The sequence below is a fragment of the Malus domestica genome, chromosome 16 (genome assembly GCF_042453785.1).
Source record: "Malus domestica chromosome 16, GDT2T_hap1".
In the NCBI taxonomy this organism is placed as follows: domain Eukaryota; kingdom Viridiplantae; phylum Streptophyta; class Magnoliopsida; order Rosales; family Rosaceae; genus Malus; species Malus domestica.
In genome coordinates, this window is record NC_091676.1 from 412,977 (window position 1) to 433,605 (window position 20,629).

At 38.0% G+C, this 20,629-nt stretch overlaps 3 protein-coding genes across 9 annotated transcripts; 1 reads left to right on the forward strand and 2 right to left on the reverse strand.

The window, feature by feature from the left end:
• Nucleotides 1–564: 564 nt before the first annotated feature.
• Nucleotides 565–4,574, reverse strand: LOC103403411 (delta(24)-sterol reductase). 6 transcript variants are annotated; one of them, XM_070815625.1, is made up of 4 exons: nt 4,131–4,252; nt 3,032–3,102; nt 1,364–2,631; nt 565–1,266 (listed from the first exon to the last, which is right to left on the reverse strand). In XM_070815625.1, exons 3-4 carry the CDS (start codon nt 2,609–2,611, stop codon nt 808–810), a joined length of 1,707 nt encoding a protein of 568 aa, XP_070671726.1. In that variant the 5' UTR covers nt 2,612–2,631; nt 3,032–3,102; nt 4,131–4,252; the 3' UTR covers nt 565–807. The 6 variants fall into 6 exon arrangements, with proteins under 6 accessions (XP_070671726.1, XP_008340460.1, XP_070671730.1 ...); XM_008342238.4 differs by lacking the exon at nt 3,032–3,102 and having other exon boundaries at nt 4,131–4,574; XM_070815629.1 differs by lacking the exons at nt 3,032–3,102; nt 4,131–4,252 and adding an exon at nt 3,631–3,740.
• A 1,215-nt stretch (nt 4,575–5,789) lies between these two features.
• On the reverse strand, nt 5,790–10,417 carry LOC103403412 (synaptotagmin-3-like). Of its 2 annotated transcripts, XM_029095545.2 has the most exons (9): nt 9,096–10,414; nt 8,441–8,682; nt 8,237–8,255; nt 7,880–8,085; nt 7,622–7,731; nt 7,435–7,533; nt 6,580–7,021; nt 6,304–6,451; nt 5,790–6,167 (listed from the first exon to the last, which is right to left on the reverse strand). In XM_029095545.2, the coding sequence occupies exons 1-8, from the start codon at nt 9,932–9,934 to the stop codon at nt 6,351–6,353; spliced, it is 2,058 nt and encodes a 685-aa protein (XP_028951378.1). In that variant the 5' UTR covers nt 9,935–10,414; the 3' UTR covers nt 5,790–6,167; nt 6,304–6,350. The 2 variants fall into 2 exon arrangements, with proteins under 2 accessions (XP_028951378.1, XP_028951377.1); XM_029095544.2 differs by having other exon boundaries at nt 5,790–6,451; nt 9,096–10,417.
• A 1,589-nt stretch (nt 10,418–12,006) lies between these two features.
• On the forward strand, nt 12,007–20,489 carry LOC103416697 (pre-mRNA-processing protein 40C). Its single transcript, XM_008354926.4, has 16 exons — nt 12,007–12,273; nt 12,806–13,095; nt 13,184–13,324; nt 13,578–14,211; nt 14,501–14,637; nt 15,570–15,607; nt 15,743–15,821; nt 15,947–16,393; nt 16,780–16,863; nt 17,324–17,464; nt 17,561–17,667; nt 18,223–18,346; nt 18,887–19,030; nt 19,421–19,567; nt 19,710–19,832; nt 19,968–20,489. Exons 2-16 carry the CDS (start codon nt 12,814–12,816, stop codon nt 20,283–20,285), a joined length of 2,946 nt encoding a protein of 981 aa, XP_008353148.1. The 5' UTR covers nt 12,007–12,273; nt 12,806–12,813; the 3' UTR covers nt 20,286–20,489.
• The last annotated feature ends 140 nt before the right edge of the window (nt 20,490–20,629 follow it).

Consider the following 20,629-nt stretch of genomic DNA (forward strand, 5'->3'; position numbering starts at 1 on the left):
TTTATCTGAGAAATTAGATTATAACAAAATGATATTGTGACTGTATTTTAAATAAACCACACACCATTGATAAGTTAATAATGCGTAGATAAGTTAATAAGCCAATAATGTGTAGGGAAGTTTACTTTATTCTCATGCACAAGTTTTATTTTCAGACATTAAATTGAATAAAACAAAAGAGAGCTAAAAAACAGAAATAAGAAAGATGCGACAAATAAAAAAAGAGTACGGAAATGATTACCCTATAAAAGAGGCTATGGCCTTGATTTGTTTATGGATCGTTCACGTAAATGCAAAGCCAGGTTTGGCCAAATTAAAATCTGCAAACCAGGTTGAGTTTCTTTGTGCTTAAAAGTTAATCAATACTTCGATCTGATGATATTCTTCTTTACTTTAAAGATGAAAGTCTTATGTTCGAATCTCATTGATGGAAAATTCGATACCAAATTAATTTGCCCATTATGTAGCTTAGCCGAACTCTCACTCTCCCTAATGTAAAAATATCGAAGTAGTTATAATAAAATAACAAAATAAAAAGTTGGTCAGCACTTGATACCATAAAACTTAGAACGAAAAGACGACGCAACATCATTAAAGGTAACGTGAGTCTTCAAGTCAATAGAAACATCCCGCGAGTCTCAAGTCAATAAAAACACCCAAAGTCCCGTAATCCATACGAAAAACACTCGAACATCAGAGCTAAAGCAGCATCACATGAAAGAAACTACTCAGATCAGACTGACTAGAAATCAAGGGCGAAAGGAAAAGCAACAAGTCCTAACAGAATCCCCAGCTAAAAAATCAAAATCAGTAGTCCACTGGCTCATCAACCTCGGCGATAGGAGTCTCAAGGATGGCTTGCTCGGCTTCCTGCACCTCCTTCTCGGTCTTCCTTCCCTTCTTGGACTTGTAGTACACACTCATGAATGTTCCCACAGCACCATACTTCCTCCTGCAGTTCTCGTAATGCCCTGCATCAAACATCCTCCAGAAGTTCTTCTCGTTCAGCTCGGACACAGCATACTGAGGCTGGAAACCATGATTCTCAATCAGCCAATTCTCCATCCGTCGAACTGCTTCTGCACCATCAAAAACCTCACCCCTCAGGACGGGGCCCGGTGCATAGTAGACACCAACATCTGTGTACATCTGAGAGTAATGCGTGTCTCCCTGCCTGCGGTGTTGCTCAAAGCCTGGTTCGGTGTATATCATTGTCTTGATGGGATTCTTGTACATTCTGTGAGGGCAGAGCCAGATGGGGTACACCTATAGAATCAACAAAACAGGATTAACAAAATGGAGTAGGGAACATGATTAAAATCAAAATGGATTTTCGAGTTTAAGTAACACAAGACATGTTTACCTCCATCTCATGGTGAACCCATTCTAAAGCATCCCCAACCTTGTAAAGAGGAACAAGCATGTCTTGAATGACGTGATTGTCGTGGTAGTAGTTTCTAATGGCTTCACCTTGAGTAGCCTTGAGCAGAGAAATCTTGGGTGGCATCATCCAGCCCAACAAAAATCTGAACCACCACTGATCAGCAAATGGAAGGATAAGCTTTCCCTCCCAATAAATACTCCGAGTGTGCCTGTGGTAGTAGTCCCTTGTCGGGATGTATTCTACAAACTCCCCTTTCTTTAGTGCTTTCTCGGCATGCTGATAGAACCAGGGTTTAAACCACCACCCAACTTCGTTAATCACATTCCCCTTCTTCTTTGCTTCTTCTTTTGAAGCATATCTACCCGTCATGCACACAGCTTCCGTTGGAGTATAAATCATGGTTTCAACAAAGTCTGGAACCTTTTCGGGGTTGTCCTGATCTCCATCTCTCGGAGCAAAAGAATCACTGTATGCCTGTGCAATCTCTTTCAGATTTCCCACCACAGGTTTGTATGTCAGCCTCATGTATTCCTTGATGGGTATCAGCTTGATCTCAGCAGAGACAAGAAGCCCCAATGTTCCCTGAGACCATGGAATAGCATAGAAAAGATCAGAGTACTCATTATCCCTGGTGGCTCTGACAACTCGGCCATCTGCAAGAACAATCTCATAGGCCACAACTGTATCAGAGAAAAGTCCATAGATGTGAGAGCTTCCTTCAATTCCATAGCCATTAATGAGACCACCAACGGTAAGATCATCAAACTCAGCAACCACGGCAAGGGCGAGATTCAATGGAACAGTTACCCTGGTTATCTGCCCCATGTTGACTAAGGGCTCAACTTTTGCAATCATTCTCTCTTGATCAATTTCAAGGACATTTCGGAATGCAGACAAATCAACCTCAAAATGACGAGCCCGCTTGTAGTCAACATTCCTCATTCCAACAGCTATCCATGGTTTTCGTGCTGTGCAAACAAGCCCATCCTTTGATGGGTTCCTGTCTTTGAGCCGTTTTACGACCTTCTGAACATTTTCATCATGTTCCTTTTGACGCCTCTTGTAGGACTTCATCTCAGATCTTATATCCCCGAGGTATGTGAGAAAGTACATAGTGAAGGAGATGGGGAGCACAACAAAGATAACAACAATCCATCGGAATTGAACAAGAAAGTCCACCACAGCCGTCTTCCTCCTTGGACGCAGTGGGGTTTGAAGATCCGACATCTTGGAAGTGGAGGCCTACTCTGTTGTACGAAAAATATAATTGTTAGGTAACACAATTGGAATAAAAAGGTATATACTTCTATACCATATTACATGGGATTAGACATTCTTTATACATTACACTATCTGTTACATACATGATAAACAGATCACCCTCATGCTGATTGCAGCAAACGCAAAATTCTAATAACGTTACATGGCAATGTCAATGAAAGCTACAATACAATACAAAACCAACAAATGAAGGAGAAAGAGAAGTGACAATTCAACTATAACTGATACATGAATGCAACAAAGATCTTGTCCATCTTCTACCCAAAAAGGACGTACAGATAAGCTAGGATTGGTACCAAAACTAGATTGATCCGCAAGCAATCTGCGCTACAAATTTATAATTCTCAATTTTTTTCAGAATCTTACCAGGCATGTAAACTTTCCTTTTTGAGATTACTATAGCTATAGTTGGAAAATCGAGTGTGACGCGTAAAACCCTGATAAGGATATGCAATTAGAGTTCCAGAACGGATTTTGCTTCCACATAGAAATTAGCTCAATTTGCATATGGTGAGTTGTCAGATTTACAAGTTACTAGAGTTCGCAAACACAAAATGCACAACAAATCTTTGTCTTGTCGAGTAATGCTACACTTATCATATTTTTCATACCACATTCGTACCACCTCTCTAACAGAGGTTGGGCACACCAACACATGTCGGTCCCTTCTCTATTAGAGAGGTGGTACAAATGTGGTATGAAAATTATGGTAAAAGTAGCATTTTTGTTGTCTAAATTGACAGTTACAACCTTAATGGCAATTAGTTATTGTAAACATACGTTGAAAAAAAAAACAACACATGCTACATGCTTGACAAGAAAATTGATTTTCCAAAACTAAATCATAAATAATATCCAGATATAGTGGTACCACTTTCAAAACAAGAACCTTATACATAAAGCCCAAACCCAAACCTAAGACCTCCCACGGTCCCACCTATAAGTAGAGAGAAATATCACTGTACCGCAGTCCGAGAGACCTTTAATATCAGCTAAAGCTTGAAGAAGAATTAGAGACTTCTCAAATTCAAGATCTACTTCTCTTTACAAATAATTTTTTTTATTACAAGCGATACTACTAAAAATAATTTTTTTTATTAAGAGCCATGTTACTATTCTAAGCTAAAGGAGAGTAAGGGAGCTACAGTACTAAGGGCAGTAAGGGAAGAGAGGGTGAGGGTTTAAACCCGAGACGCTGCGCCTCAACACACTCTAACAAAGTCCAGCAACACTCAATAGGAGACTTCAGAAAGACTCAAACCATACTCTGAAAGCTCCATGTTCTCTCGTTTTCTCAGGAAACAAACAGATCTCAGCACAAAAACACACCCAACATTCAACCCCCAAGCCAAAAAGAAAACAAATTCGAACAAAAAGTCGCAAAATTTCAAACTCTAACGAAACGGCTAAAATCTAGCAGTAATCAAAACACAATGTTAGAGAGAGAGAGAGAGAGAGAGAGCACCTGGTCCTGAAGATGGCGAACTAATTGCAAGAGAGGACCGTAGAGGAACCAACTTTTAATGGCAAGTCTGGAAGCAACCAGAGTGAGTGATTGAGGGAGAGTGGAAGCGGATCCCCTCCGACCCAAAGTAAGTGAGCCTAAGATTAAATGACGTGGACCATTGAAATTTAATTTAACGGTTATAATTATTATAATTTTTATAGAACCTCTTATTTATAATCGTTAGATTAAATTTCAATGGTCTAGATTATTTGATTCTTGAGTTCAGTTCCTTTGGATCCAGAGGGGATCCGATTCCCAAGTGAGTGACAGAGTGACAATGCGTGTCTGAGGCCCAGCGCATTTATTTATTTATTTTTTTAAATTACTGAAAATTTTAAAAAATGTAGAGAAAGTAAAACGAAGGGGGCAAAAGATTGAAGAGCCCGAGACGGATCCAATCAGAAGGAAATCTCCACCAACCAAACCAATAAGATTCGCTGGCTGTCACGTTTTGGACTCAGCCCACCACCATGTGCCACTTCCGGAATTTCCCATGCCGCGTGTCATGCCCCTCTTTTTTAATATATTGTTTTTATCATTTTAATATGCTCAAAACAAGGATAATATGTCTAATGTTGTTATATTAAATCGATGAATTTTTTTAATTGTTTTTCTATTATATATATATATATATATATATATATATATATATATCTGTATTTTTAGTATATTGAAAAATTACTTTTTATCATTGATTTATCATATGATATAACAGTTAGTTTACTTTTTAAATACATAATAAATATTAATTACTCGTGAAATTTGATTTTAACGAAAATTTTATTTGCAAATCTATATTGTGACAAATGTTGTTAGAATATAAAAATTGATTATGCACTTCAAATTTATAAAACACAATAAGGAAAATTTGTTAATAAAATAAGAGATGCAAAATAACATTTTCTATATTGTTAATAATAACTCATTTTGTTATTCGATATTGCTTGGCTATTTATTTGTTGTTGGTGAGTGAATAATATTAATGGTAGTCTTTGCCCAAAAAATTGTTATACGTGAGTCATTAAAAAAACAATATTTTGAGATATAAAAATAAAGGGCACTTTTTATGGAGAATCATCATGATCCGTGAATCGCGATGATCATGATCATTTGACCTTTGTTCAAAAGGTAGGTTAAAATGTAGACGATATCTTTTTCTTTTTATATGCAATGTTTTGGATCGTGATTCCATTTCTTGATCGTTTTACATGCCTTTATATCAAATGATGCACACAACACACGTGAGGGTTATATTCCCTTTTACATGCCACAAATCTTTTTTTGTATTATATTCGAAAAATTCTTAAGTACTATGTAGCACTAAATATTATAAATAACTGAAATCGAAAATAAAACGACTAATACACTTCTTTAACATCTTTAATACAATAGAGAAATTTCCGTTTCAAAACCACATCTTTGCATTCTACGGCTATTAATGCAATGAGAAATTATGTTGCGCTCTCTTTTTCGCCTCTGCACGCTAAGAGATGGATGTGTAGAAATCGCTTCTCTAACACAATTTCAAATAACTTGGAAGATGGCCCATATTAATATTGTGAATCCACTTCAATTATTTCACCATTGAGATAGGCCCAAATCTAAAATACAAAGTAATAGCTTGAAATATGAATCCATTTCCAAAATTTCATCTTTGGGCTTTAGGCCCTTATACATTTCTAACATCAAATCAATGAGTAAATCATTAGTTGTTTCCAGTCCCCAAATCTAAATTACAGAACCTTTAAAACCTCCTTGTTTCAGAAGAGAAAGAAGAAAGGCTATATGAACAGTTAGTAAAGAGAAGATACCTGGTAACTATCACACTACCCATGGAGGCCTCTTGCAAAGAAAATGAAAGAAAAAAAAGCGAAAAATGCCGCCGATGGAATTTCCTCTGCAATAATCACAAGTATACAATGTGTAGAGTGGACGTTGGAAATGAATTCAGTCGGTAAGTCCGTCCATCTTGAAGTTACCGGAGAGTTATCCACCCTGCCATGGACGAGGGTAGTTCTCTGAGAAATCCAAACTCAAGTGACGGGCTACGCCGAAACAGTAAGCTGGATAATGAGCTATAATGTATTCAAGGAGTAATGTGGAACCAGTGAAGAAGGATTTCCAGTATTACTTTATTATAGCTAGTTTTGAGATCTAGTTCTCATGCTCCTTCGCATCTCAAGGATTGAAAATATTTGAGCCACCAATGTTGAGTGCAATTAGCACTGACATGCCGGCAAGTAATGAAAGCCAAAGTAAGGTGGATTCCATGGATACTCCTGCATTTCACAAGTTTATTTTTAATCTTTTTGGAGGATGAGGAGATGACACCAGTCAAAAAATCAACAGTAAATCGCTAACTTACTACTTACATAATGATGTAAGAGGTAAAATAGAGATTAAATACCTTGAGAACCTTCCGAATTATTATTGGAATTTGAAGGCACAGATTCAGCATCAAGTCCACGCCGCATTTTTGAAAATTTTGACCCTGTAATTGAGATATCATCCACAAGTTTGGCATTTCCTGTTTCGGATGCCACTATCCCTTGAAATTCTTCACTCACAATCAAAGCTGCTAGAACGTCCATGAAGGATTCTTTGTCTGCTTCATTTGCAGGCTCTAGTTTATCCTTTTCAGAATCAGACAACTCATCATCTGAATCTGAAGCTTCGGTATCCATAGAAGCCACCTGAGTTTTGTCATCCTCTTCATCCTCAACATATGCTTTATATGTCAGTCGAAGTAGTATTTCACCAGCAGACTTCTTTTTAAAGAGGCCCCAACCTCCTTGCAGTACCACAATCCTGTCCGTCGGTACAGTGTCTTGGAGAGATCCCAGATCAACCTAGAAATGAACGAAGTATTAATGGATAACTATTTACTTCCGAAAATCTGAAAGTAGTATTAATGGGCCAATTTGCCTCTGAAGGCAGTGAATTCAACCATTAGCTGCTATATCATGCGGCACATGCGCAATTAGGCAGGAATAAACTTTTGGGATATTTTTGTCAATTCTATCTTCATCTCCTTTTATCCCTTATCTAAGTTTAAATTTTTATGGAGAGGGGAAAAAGGAGCATTTTTGCGCTCCTTAGAACTTTAGATGAGAAGAATCAAATAATGCAGCCATATCTCATTCTTGATATAACCCTCTACCTCAAAAACACAAACATTACATGCATGCATCCCAATCATGTATGCTACGACCATGCCAATCCTGAAAACAAGTTCAGTATTTGAAAGGATTAGATCTTTTACCTCTCCTGTACCAATAGTTAAGTCTGCAAATCCAAGAGAATCGTTGACTTGGATGTATAATTTTTGTTTTCTAGGGTTGGCCACAAGTATATCAAAATCCTGCCAGCACATACAAACACATGATTCCAAATTTACATATACAAATTTTACAATATAGTAGATGAAGCAACACTAGAAGACGGTTCACCTGATTCCAGATCGGCTCACCAGGGGGTCCAATAACAGTAGTTTGACTGTTTTTTTTACTGCGTATAATTTGATCTCCCAGGCTTAGTGTAACATAGGGATCCGTTTTGCCTGAAAAATTAGATCAACAGGTTATTGAGTCTCTAAACGAAAGTGGACAAGTGAATACTTATGATATTCTTATCATAAGCCAACGGCAGCTTAAAAAAAATGAAATCAAAACAAATGAAATTATTTCACATTAGAAGACATTCATTACCATAGAAAACATAGGAAAGCTTCCGAGCATCTACGAGGGTCACTGATAATTCTCCAACAAAATCCTTGTTTCCTTCTTGTATGTCCCCTGACTTGAAATCATTTCCGACTGGGCCAACTGCTTTTCCTTTCTGGAAATCCAAGACAATCTTTTTTGGGCGTACAAATAATCTAGGTAAATCCTCAGTGAGAAGTTTTGTCAAAAACCTACAAAATGCATTTAGGGATCCAAGTCAAAAGGTGAAAGAAACAAACAAGCATACAAATCCAGAGTGAATACTAGATTATCGACTTGTTGTCTACCATTAACTTTCGCATAGAAAAAATTTAACGATTGAGAATGATGAGATTCACTTACATTGAGAGAACAGGAATTGCTGAATTTGCCCAATCCATGCAGAAATAGACGAGAGAAGAAGATAATAATCAGTATCTTCGACATAAAACGATTTAGCCTAAAAAAATGCAATTAACATTATATAAAACAATCTATCTTATCTACCAAACATAGTGCTATAGTACCTTTAGTAAATAGAAACATGGTTATGAATATATGACATACCCATCAAATTGAACAGGCGGAAGGGCGACAATTCAAATTTGATCTTGGGAAGTGAAACAAAAGCCCATTGAACGGCTCCCACCCAAGGCGACGTAGGTATTAGCCGTAACTTGACCCAAAGTTCCCCATCAATATCAAAATCTCGAACACCAACTGGCACGTAAATGGGAATAATGCTAAATTTTAGTGAGAGCATTAACAGCATACGAGCACCACCAGTATAACGTAGACCTATTTGGTACCTAAATGAAATAAAGGGATATAGAATCAGTGTAATGGAAAATTGAGTTAGCACAGAAAGTATTTTGACAAAAAAAAAAAAAACATGCAAATCAGTTTCATAAAGATCTACCCTGATGAAAAAATGGTAAGGATGTCAGATCAATTATCTTAACGTTTGCTTTGATCGAACTCATCCACTAAATTCATTGTTTTATATCATTTCGTAGCATCCAATATCAAATTACATCTTAGCGGCCCAACAAATATTAAGCTTTGTCAACTTACTAAACAGGATATTCAGCAGCACATTGCATTAAGTTCATCATTCGATTTCCACATAAACAATCAGTCTATCATGAACATTGAAGTAGAGAAAATAAGCAACCCAATCAAACAAAACACAAGCATAATTGAATTGAAAATTTTAACTCACTGCAGATCATTAACGCGGCGGGACGTCCTCCGCTCGACATTCCTAACAGACAACGGCTCGTCCCCCAGCGAAAACTGCTTGATTTCAACTCTCTCAACATAGTCAGGCTTCTTCAAATCATCAATTACCGGCTGCAGCAACCCAATGAGCCAATTCTCAAGCCCGGCTCGATAAACCTTCCACAGCTTCCCCAACACCATGTTCACCCACTCCACCGACTCCTTCCTCTGCAAATCCTTCTCCAGAAACAGCGAAAAGCTCGTGGGCACTTGCGGCCATGCCTCTCTGCGGCCATTGTCACTACCCAGCTTGCTCTTCTTCCTTGAATTCCACAATTTATCAAACGCGACGCCTACAAAGAAGAAGAACACAAACAACCCCCCAATGTTTCGGTTTATTGGAGGCGATGGAATGGGATGTATCACTCCCAGCTGAGTTCTGAGCTTATCCACAAAAGGGTCCTCCTGAAAGGTGGTGAAATTGCTCCCCATTTGAACCGGCGACTCTTCGGAAAACTCATCGGCTTCCAATTCACCGGAGAAACGATTTATCACCAAGTTTTTCGCACCCCGTCTCGCTGAATTCGTAAGCTCTATGTTCATGGAGGATCCTGGAGCATCGGGGGGCGAAATCGCACAGGAATTACAACCCCATTTTCTTCTGACGCTTTTTCGAGGAAAATTGGCGATAAGCAGCTGCTTTCTTCTTCTTTTAGATGAAGGGAGGGAGAGGAAGTTGTGGGTTTTTGTTGGGCGGGCGAAATTTCCACATGGGCAGTGAGGAGGAAGAGGCCGCGGCTGCGAGAAATCGAAGCTCGCAGAAGTTGATTGCAGAATCATTAATTAGCGGCGGAGATAAACTCAGAGCACCTGATTGAGATGTGAATGTAGGAAATTGCATTGGTAAACATGGATTCCGGCACCGGCAATTCAATCCAAACTCCCAACGGACCAATTAGCAGCAAAAACTCAAAAGAAAAATGGCGAAAGGAAAGTTCCTTAGCAGCAAAAGCGCAATCGTGGGAGCTTGGGGTGTTGCTGGTAATCTGTAGTGAATTGGGAAGAAGCTGAAACTTCCATGAAAGCTCAGAGACTACGGAGTGGAAATCGGAGATGGAAAGAGAGAGAGAGTAATTGGTTTTGTTTCTTTGTTTCGTCGAGAAAGTATTTGCGTGTGAAAGTTGAGGCAGGGAAGAGAAGGGAAGAGGGAACAAAACTCGTTTGTGATTCTGGAAATTAGCGTCAACATTAAAAGCCTCAAATATGTGTAAGAAGTGGATATTCCCAACCCTCCTTTTCCTAATTTCCGTCTCCCTTCTCCTCTTCTCCTTTTTTTTTTCGTGGAAAATTAAATGCACGTGGGACGGAAGCCGACGCGGTTCCCCCGCTCTTTTTCTTTTTCTTCCTGGTTTGGCGCCACTCATTTTTTATATTTTTTAGTAAAGATAAAGAGGCTAATCTTTTAGTCCAATTATGATTTATGAGATTGTTACTAAACATGTTAATTATTATTTAAGTAATAATTTAATTATTAACAATTACGTCATATAATTTATAAAAATTAGTTTAAATAGATAGTTTTTCTAGTTTTATTCTTTTATTTTTTTTAACAAACAATATTTATCTACGTTAAGAGGAAGGGGATGAGCTTAGTCACACAATTGGCTAACAATAATGTGGTTCCAACTCCCCTTTGGCAAAAATCGAACCTAAAACCTCTCACTTGCAAGTGAAGAGCAATACACCTAAACTGTAATACTAAGTAGTTTCTAGTATTACTCTTTAATTATGGCTATTTCTTTTTTTGTTAGAATAATATGCCAGTCCAACTCCAATTCGCTTATTATCTAATTATATCATATCTCAATAGAAGTAGAACTCACCAACACATATGGATCACATTTATATTGGAGAGATTGTACAAATAGATCGTAAAAATAACATTTTTTATTGAAATTTGATTCAAAAGAAAAAAAAAAGAGTAAACAAAGAGAAGCTTAGTAGACACATCTACTTAGTCCACATGATGGATACATTTTATCCAACCCATTGGCCACTTAACTCAGGGCCTAAATGGCCGAAAAAATCTCAAACTCATCCTCATGCCTAGCAAGATATGCTGGAGGAATAAGCTCAACAAGATGGATAAGAAATGATCATGCATAAGCAATGACGAGATAACCAATCTTAACAACAAAAACCCAAATATAGGTCAGATTATTTCATGTGGTTAAGATACCTCCTTAAGTATAATTCTTAGATGTGTCTTTTATCAGGCATCCGAAAATTGATTGTCTAAATGACTTGACTAGCTGGATAACATGACTTAAATCGGCAAAACACATAAAGTCATGAGTGCCTTAACGAATCATCTCAAGTTAAGACTTACCCCTATATATGTTAAACTGGAATTGTTGAATCCATTTTCATCTTACTAACCCTAAACTAATCACCCTGAAGCCATTGTCTCACACCACACTAGTATGACAAGGTCTAGCATGTCTTTCTCTCTCTTTCTTAGTTGCATTTATTTATAAATTTGAATATTAATTTATATACAAAATAATAATTTTTGGCGAAAAAAATGTATTATTCCTTTACCAATAAAAAGAAGATAAAGCCGTTTGCTTCAAAAAATAAAATAATTGATACTTCCGAAAAATTGGAAAAATCATGTTGCAGATGGGCTGGTGGACCTGACCCTCAATCTCAATCTGGGCCTTCATATGTTAAAAGCCTCTTGGGTTTGGCCTTGAAGACATTGGGTAGGACATGATTTCTGGTTGTTTCGGACCGGGTTTAACTCGGGCGGAATTTCGGGTTGATTTGATTCATGGCTTCAAAGTTCCGAGTCGAGTCGGGTTGGGTCCGGATACCTTGCAAGCCCTAATTAATTCCAATCCCCGTTCACCTTTTTTGGTTTGATATTTTATATATTTTTATTTATTTATTTTTGGTTTGAAGCTGAATTCACCTCCACCTCCGTACCTCACCACTTGCCACCCGCGCGCTCCCTCTCACTTCTCCCTCTCCGGGGTTAAAAGTTAAAACGACGGCAAAGATATACTGAAACGCCAACTCCCGCCGTCGGCTGCGGCCGAGAGACCAAACAAACTTCCGCCGTTCTCTTCTCTCCGAATCTCTATCTTCCGACGCACCGCTTCTGCCTTCGCAATCCGGTTAGTCTATCGACGGACAATTCTCCCTGCTCTCTGTTAGTTTCTTGAGAAAATATTTTCTTGATAAATTGGAGGAAATTTGTTTCGCTTACTTAATTTGTACTCAAAAGTTTTTATGTGTGGCGATGAATTAACTAGTTTATGAAATAGAATCGAACACTGTTGATGTGCATTAGGGTTTTGGCTTTGCTTCTGAAATAGTTTACCTAGCATTGAAAGCTGATATCCGAGCAATATCGGTACGATACGAGAAGGTCCTTTGTAGTCAGGGTGGGGTTTATTCAGACACATTATGCATATACTCGTGTTAGGGCACATTTTAGACTTAGAATAATGAAAACAGGAACCTAGGTTAAAAATAAGAAGAAAAACCTAAATCGAGGCAAGTCCGTTTTGAACTTACAGGGAGTCCTAGGAACAATTAACATGCTTGTTGTTACGCCCGGAAGGATAGGATTTGGTTTCCTAAATGAAGTGTATGTTTATAATTCGGATGATTTTTGTTCTTATTTTGTTGACTTATCATATGCAGATCAAATAATGGCATCGCCGGCTTGGTTACCGCAGGAAGTGAAGCCATCTGTATCCGTTTCACCTGCTGGTGGTGCTTCAACACAAACTGCTGCGTCACCTGCTTCAATTGTAGGCCCAACCACGTCTAGTAGCTTAGGTGGTTCTGTGAATGATTCAATACAAGAACCTTTGCAGAATACATTTGGCAATGCACCCAGCTTTGCTGTTCCAGGACCTTCGTTCTCTTACAATGTGCCTCCTAATGCAAACATTAGTTTTGGGACCTCTCAGCAGTCATCACCTAGTTCTGTAAGTACCAATTTATTAAAAGTTACCTCATTGTAAATCAATATTATAATTATCCCCGGTTCTAAATTTGATGTTTCTTCTAATTTAGGCAATTAAGTCAAATCCGCCAGCATCTCCCGTGGTTCAGGCCCCAGTTCATGGCTTGTCGTCTTCTGCCAGTCCTTTTTCTTACAACATTCCAAAATCTGGTTATTCTTTCCCTAGTAACCAGCAGTTTCAATCTGGCATGGTGAGGGTCATTTCTTTAAATGAACATGAATTCTCTTGATTAACTGAGTATAGTAGCAATTGGTAGCAAGTGAATGGTTGTTGTTTTGATATTTATATTCTTATATCCTTTTCCTCAAAGCAAAAGGCTGTCAATGAGTTATTGCTGTATTTTTTATCTGTTGTATACCTTTTGCAATCCAGAGGAAAGGTAACTCGAAAAGTCATTTGGTTTATCCAAAAAATTAATGTTCTAAATCTTTTGTTGATTGCAGAATATCCCACCTGCTGTTGCACAAGAAACTGGTAATGCCTCATTGTCCTCAACTAGCTCTCATTCTGGTTCCTTGCCTGCTCCTACCACTTCAAATTCCACAATGAATATATCATCAACTCCTAATGCGGGACCAAAAACTTTATGGGTTTCCACTGCCCCATCTTTTAACATGACTCCTGGAATGCCTGGAACTCCCAGGACACCTGGACCCCCTGGAATAGCTCACTCAGTGCAAATATCTTTTAATCCGACTGTACCATCTGCACCTATTGATTCTTCTGTAGCCAATAGACCTAGCATGCAAGCAGTACCTGTTGCATCATCAGCAGTTCAGCCACATGTGAGTGCTCCTTACCCATCTTTATCTGCTATGGGTGCTCCCTGGCTCTCGTCCCCACAGATAGGAGGCTTACCTAGGCCTCCGTTTTTGCCATATCCTGCCGCCTTTCCTGGTCCCTTTCCTCTGCCTGCACATGTTATGCCTCTCGCTTCTGTTCCTTTACCTGATTCTCAGCCTCCTGGTGTCACTCCTGTGGGAAATACTGCAGCAAATGCCGTGTCTTCCGTTGGTTCTGGTCATCAATTGGCAGGGTCTTCAGTGATGCAGAAAGAATTACCTCATCCTGGCGTTGGTATGCTTTTGCTTTCATATTTGGTAAACACGATTTGACCTTATAGCAATCTATTAGGGCTCTATCCTCTCTCTCTCTCTCTCTCTCTCTCTCTCTCTCTATCTATCTCTCTGTCCCTCTGTCCTTCCCCTTCGTCGATGATAACTGAATCAATGCTACATTGCATATGGGTTGTTTATAGATGATAGGAACAATTCTCTCTGTCCTTCCCCTTTGTCGATGATAACTGAATCAATGCTACATTGCGTATGGGTTGTTTATAGATGATAGGAACAATTCCATGATGCAGGTCCGGAGAATAGAGCTGCTGTCAATGAACAATTGGTTGCCTGGACTGCCCACAAGACAGAGACAGGAGTTGTATACTATTATAATGCTTTGACCGGTGAATCAACTTATGATAAGCCTCCTGGATTTAAGGAGGAGGTACGTGGAAGTTTTATTTATTTTTAGATTCATATGATATGAACACTTCATGAAATTTCAGTTTGCAAGATGCCTAATCCTAAAAATAACTACCAAATGCTGCTGCAAAATTCTTAACTGTATTTAAGATGCAGATTGAAATATTTTTGAGGTTTGTTTTATTGCTGCTGCATTTCATTCTGAGGCCTTGAAGTTATCATGTTCATTCTATTAAATGTTATCTTATTTTAACCAGAACACCTTGTTGTGTCCACATTCCAATATAAGTCGTGAGAAAGTGGACCATATTCTTCTTCATATCCCTGTAGGTATGGAGCTTTGGTCCCTTATCTTCTCATGTGTAATTTATGACTTATATGTAGGTTGTTTTTTTGGTATTTTGGCATGCTAGTATATTTAGTGTGGTGTGGTATGAGGTTCCTTGTGCATTGGTGCGGAAAACAGCTAAGTTTCGGATAATACGGATACATAAGATTAAGTATGAAGCTTTTGTTCAGAAAAGAATATGTACAACTTTTGTTTTTGAACTTGGCTTTGTTCATTTTTAGCCTACTGCATATGAATATTATATCTTGCATTGTTTCCTATTGTATACCCTGTGGTAGTTTAGCTTTCTTCCCTGTTTTCCCATAAAAATCGTACAAAAATCACATCATTAGTTTTTATTGGATTAGAGATGACTTTTTAATTGCTCTGACTGCTATGATTATGAGGATTCCATTGTACAATTATTATTTTTCATCTTAATATTTTTCTTATAGAAATGTATAAGGTAAGAATAGAGAGCTATTAAAAAGATAGGATCTAAAGTTTCAGTGCCCCTAAATCTGGTTTGAAGCAATTGCTTATTTTCTTTTTCTAGGCATCATGCATGACTTTACTTGACCATTGCTGTTGGGGACGTATCTGATTAATTTTTACTGCTTGTGCAGCCTGATAAGGTTTCTATGCAGCCAACTCCAGTTTCGACGTAAGTTCTAGTTTATCCTGTTGGGTCGCCCCTTTTTTCATTTATCTCTTGTATTTTGGATGTTAGAGTTGTTTCATAATGTTTTTGCAATGTTAGAATGTTCTTTTATCCTTGTTTTGGTTCTCTTCTGTTTAGGGTGAATTTGGCTGGAACTGATTGGGTATTGGTCACAACCAGTGATGGGAAAAAGTTTTACCATAATAGCAAAACCAAGGTATACCATATAACTTGTTTATTGAAATGTCTGGGGTCCTCAGAAACACTGTTGTATGAATAGGTGTTAGTACTAGTACTATTGTTACCAACCTTATTGTATCTTTTTTTTTTTTTTCCGATCAGGTAAGTAGCTGGCAGATCCCAAATGAAGTGATTGAATTGAAAAAGCAGCAGGATAGTGACGTGCCAAAAGAACATACACTATCAGTGCCAAATAATAATTTAATGATTGAAAAAGGATCTGCTCCAGTTAGTATGAGTGCTCCGGCCATTAACACGGGTGGTCGTGAAGCCATGCCTTTTAAACCTTCAGCTGTGCTGGGAACATCTTCTGCACTTGATCTGATTAAAAGGAAGTTGCAGGATCCTGTTACTTCTTCACCAATTCCGGCACCATCAGAATCAAATGGTGCAAGAGGAGTTGAGAGTACACCTAAGGGCCAGCAAAGCGAGAATAGCAAAGATAAGCTAAAAGAAACTAATGGAGATGGAAACTTGTCTGATTCCTCATCAGATTCAGAGGATGCAGACAGTGGGCCAACAAAGGAGGAGTGTATTATTCAATTCAAGGTATATTTGTTGCTTCTAGTCTTCTACTATACGAGAATCTAATATGAACATTAAATTGCAGAGATACATATTGTACTCTTATTGTGGAATTAAGTTTGAATGTTTTCTTTTTTCTTTAATATTCATGGTTTTGAGTCAACTGACTTTTGGACATGCCATGCTGGTGATCATTTTTTATGATTTCAACTTAAGACCTGTAGAATATAGAAAGTGCGGTTCGCTGCTTTGTACTTTTTTCTCCTTGATGTAATTTCGAATGCAGCCATCTGTGAATTGGGTTAGAGGCAACTTTAGATGTGGCTGATCTACTTTAGAAAGTTGATTTTATTTCCAACTTTAAATGCAGTTGATGAGAAATGCTAATCATTTGGCAATCATATATACAGGAGATGCTTAAAGAACGGGGAGTGGCACCATTCTCGAAGTGGGAGAAGGAACTGCCAAAGATAGTGTTTGATCCACGATTTAAGGTTTGTTGAGTCCAAACGTTAGGAATTTCATTGTTTTGGAATTAAGAGGCTAACCTATAACTGGAACTGCTTGAACAAGTTTGTTGGATTCATGCATCTGCTAATTTTTGGAAGGGTGAATTTGTTCCTGCCAATATTCTAGTGTTATCAATTGATTTAGGGTGCATGTTAACTGATACCCAAATTGCTGTTTATTTTATTATTAAATTTTGTTTTAATTTTTAATTTTTAATTTTTAATTTATGAGTGCTGTGAAAGGCTTAAACTTTTGTTAAATGATGCCTTATAATAGAATCTTCCCGTCAGTGCTGACCTCCTGGGCAGATACTGCCTTAGATGTGGAATTTTCTTGTTCTCTGCAGTATTATCTATTGTTTATCTCTCTCTTGCTAGACTAAGAAGTTTGTGTTAAGTTTTCTTTGTGTTACACTTCTATAGTTAAAGGTCTCTACTGTTGCAGGCCATTCCAAGTCATGAAGCTCGTAGGTCCTTGTTTGAGCACTATGTTAAAACACGTGCAGAGGAGGAGAGAAAGGAAAAAAGAGCAGCCCAGAAGGCTGCAATAGAGGGATTTAAGCAGTTATTGGATGAAGCATCTGAGGTCGTGTAGATTGCCTTATTTTAGCTTTCTTATGTCTATTTAATTAGCTGCACTGTGGAATTGGAGATTGCTTATGTAACACTTTCAAATTTTCAGGATATTGATCGAAACACTGATTACCAGAGTTTCAGAAGGAAATGGGGCAATGATCCACGCTTTGAGGCTTTAGATCGCAAAGATCGGGAGCATTTGTTGAATGAAAGGTATCACCTAATAAGGAAACTTTTGATTGATATCCATGGTGTTCTACATATATTATTGTGTTGTTAGTCCCCTATATGTTTATTTTTATAATAGGAAGTAAGATTAGTTTAATTAACTAAATTGTACAACATAGAGGACAAGATGTCCACTGAAAGAAAAATATCGACTTCTGAACTGATTTGAGGGGATAGAGTAATGGTTTATGTTCCATGGCCACATCCTTGTCCATGTTCAGTGTCTTTTCAAGAATCCATATATAGTGCAGGTATCTCTGCTGAGCTATTACATTTGAATCTCCTTTGTTCTGATTTGAATTCTTATTCAAATGTATGTTGAACTGTTTCCTAGACAGAGAAATTCATATCCATTGATAACCCTTGAAAGCAACATGAGTCAGCAAGTAGTAGCCTAGTAGGCTAGTGACGAGATCCCCAAATTGGTTGGGTGTGTCCTTTAGCTCATAAATCTCTATGGATTCACACGGTAAATCTAGTCTTGTTTCTATGTTCAGTTTATATCATAATGGTCATACATGATTTTTATTCTACTTGTAGGGTCCTTCCATTGAAGAGGGCTGCTGAAGAAAAGGTTCAAGCAGTGCGTGCTGCTGCTTCAGCTGGTTTTAAGTCCATGCTTAAAGAAAAAGGAGATATTACTGTTAGTTCTCGTTGGTCCAGGGTAGGTGCATTTTACATCAGCTTGTGGTTTATTGGATGTGTTGATGAGTGCATCCAGACAATGTACTTCTGGATGCTTTTGGTAATTTACTAGTGTCTTCTTTTTGGTCAATCACGAGTGTGCTTCCAGCTGTTTTTGTTTCAAAAATTAGAGTCAATTTTTAGCCTTTAGCTTCATTATTAATTTAGTTTGTGTAAGCATCAGCATTTTTGTTGGTTATCAGTAAAAATCACTACACGTTTGGATTTTCTTGAACGAATCTGATGATCCTCTACCACAGTTTCTTCCCCCCCCCCGGCGGTTGTTCAAAATCTTTGATTAATTTGTATGACCATCGAGGAACTTTTTTATTAGTGGTTTCAATTTGATTCTCCCTTATCATTAAGATATGTTAGAATGACACAAAGATCTGCTATATTTTGTGAAATGTAAATAATACAGGTTAAGAATTTTTTTATTAGAAAAACTTTTGAATGTATGAGATACTTGGTGTGCTGGAAAATTTATATGAATTTATTTTGTGTTGGGGACTTTCTTTAGGTGAAAGATAATCTACGGAATGACCCAAGGTACAAAAATGTTAGGCATGAGGATAGGGAAGCTTTATTCAATGAGTATATATCGGGACTAAAAGCTGTGGAAGAGGAAGCAGAACGAGAGGCAAAAGCTAAACGTGATGAGCAGGTAAAGATAGTGCATCTGCAGTTGTTAGGAACTCCCTCATCTCCTTCCTTCTCTTTCTTTCTGTCTGTCTGTGTATAAGTGAATGGGACCTATAAGAAAACCTTTATTAAAAGAAGGAAATATGTAATGATGAATGTACTTGATGAGAAAGTCTCTCCGCCTTTCCCACCTATGCTGTGTTAATTTTGTTCGAAAGTATATATGTATGCATAACATATATCTGTCACTTCAGAGGGTGTGTTGGTGGGGATTTTGAGAATTAGCTCTTCACAACAGTTGACGAAGAGCCTCAATATTCTGTAAAAAGAGAGAATAAAATGTATTGCATCTAGGAAGGAGTGTGTACTTGAAAAAAAAAATGTTAAAGAGCTTGTCTCCCTTGCCTTTCAGGAAAAACTGAGGGAAAGGGAACGAGAACTGCGGAAGCGGAAGGAAAGAGAAGAGCAAGAAACAGAGAGGGTGCGACTGAAAGTTCGCAGGAAGGAGGCAGTTGCTACTTTCCAAGCTTTACTTGTGGAAACAATTAAAGATCCTCAGGTATTATCTTTAGTTCACTTGGTTTTAGCGTCATTAGCTTAAACTACGCATCTGATATGAATTTCTGTACATTTACTATGGTATGGTTTGGTGTATTGTGTGTGGATAAATTATTAAACCTTTTGGCTTATCATGTACTTAGGCATCTTGGACAGGCTCTAGGCCTAAATTGGAGAAGGATCCGCAAAGGCGTGCTGCCAACCCTGATTTGGATCCATCTGACATGGAAAAGCTCTTCCGGGAACATGTAAAGATGCTAAACGAGGTAATATATAATTTGGTGCTTCAATCCATTCCAATTTCATTTTCATTTTTAAAAATTGTTCTGTTGCTTATAACTTGTTCTGGCTAAAAAATGCTGCTTTTATAATTCTTTACTCTATTGGTTTGGCTTTTCTAGCGATGTGCACATGAGTTCAGAACTCTGTTGGCCGAAGTCTTGACTGCAGAAGCAGCGTCCCAGGAGACAGAAGATGGAAAAACAGTTCTTAATTCGTGGTCAACAGCCAAACGCATTCTAAAGGTGGATCCCAGATACGACAAGACGCCAAGAAAAGAGAGGGAAGTGTTATGGAGACGATATTCTGAGGAGATGCTGCGGAAGCAAAAGTCAGCAGTTGATCAGAAGGAAGACAGGAAAACAGATGCTAAAACTAGAAGTTCTGCTGATGCTGGGAGGAATCCCTATGGATCTAGGGGTACTCACGATCGGCGATGACTTTTTTTGGTTAAAGCTTAGAGACTGGGCTTTCAAGTTAATTTCTCCAAGTCCTCGTAATTTTATATCGAGTGATTAAGCTGATGTTACTAGGTTTTTAACTGAAGGAAGGACTCATATGGTTTTATAGCTGATATACATTAGAAACCAGCTAATCGCAGACTCTTACTTTTCAAATGCATTTCTTGTGGCCCTTTCAATTTAGTCGAGTTGTTGTCCCCCTTAAATTTAAGTCCAATTTGCCTTCTCAGTTCTCACTAAACTGATCATCCTCAGTTGCCTCCGAATCGTTTACGTTTCACTCTTTTTGTAATAAATGTGTTTTGTTATAAAAGTCAAAAAGT

Excerpts from the sequence above, each read along its gene's own strand:
- LOC103403411 (XM_008342238.4), bottom strand. The coding sequence starts at position 2,611 with ATGTCGGATCTTCAAACCCCACTGCGTCCAAGGAGGAAGACGGCTGTG. Across the intron at positions 1,267-1,363 it reads GGGTTCACCATGAGATGGAG|GTGTACCCCATCTGGCTCTG; the intron begins GTAAACATGTCT and ends TTGATTCTATAG.
- LOC103403412 (XM_029095544.2), bottom strand. The coding sequence starts at position 9,934 with ATGATTCTGCAATCAACTTCTGCGAGCTTCGATTTCTCGCAGCCGCGG. Across the intron at positions 8,683-9,095 it reads CGCCGCGTTAATGATCTGCA|GTACCAAATAGGTCTACGTT; the intron begins GTGAGTTAAAAT and ends TATTTCATTTAG. Across the intron at positions 6,452-6,579 it reads TAATTCGGAAGGTTCTCAAG|GAGTATCCATGGAATCCACC; the intron begins GTATTTAATCTC and ends TGTGAAATGCAG.
- LOC103416697 (XM_008354926.4), top strand. The coding sequence starts at position 12,814 with ATGGCATCGCCGGCTTGGTTACCGCAGGAAGTGAAGCCATCTGTATCC. Across the intron at positions 14,212-14,500 it reads ATTACCTCATCCTGGCGTTG|GTCCGGAGAATAGAGCTGCT; the intron begins GTATGCTTTTGC and ends TCCATGATGCAG. Across the intron at positions 18,347-18,886 it reads TTAGTTCTCGTTGGTCCAGG|GTGAAAGATAATCTACGGAA; the intron begins GTAGGTGCATTT and ends GACTTTCTTTAG.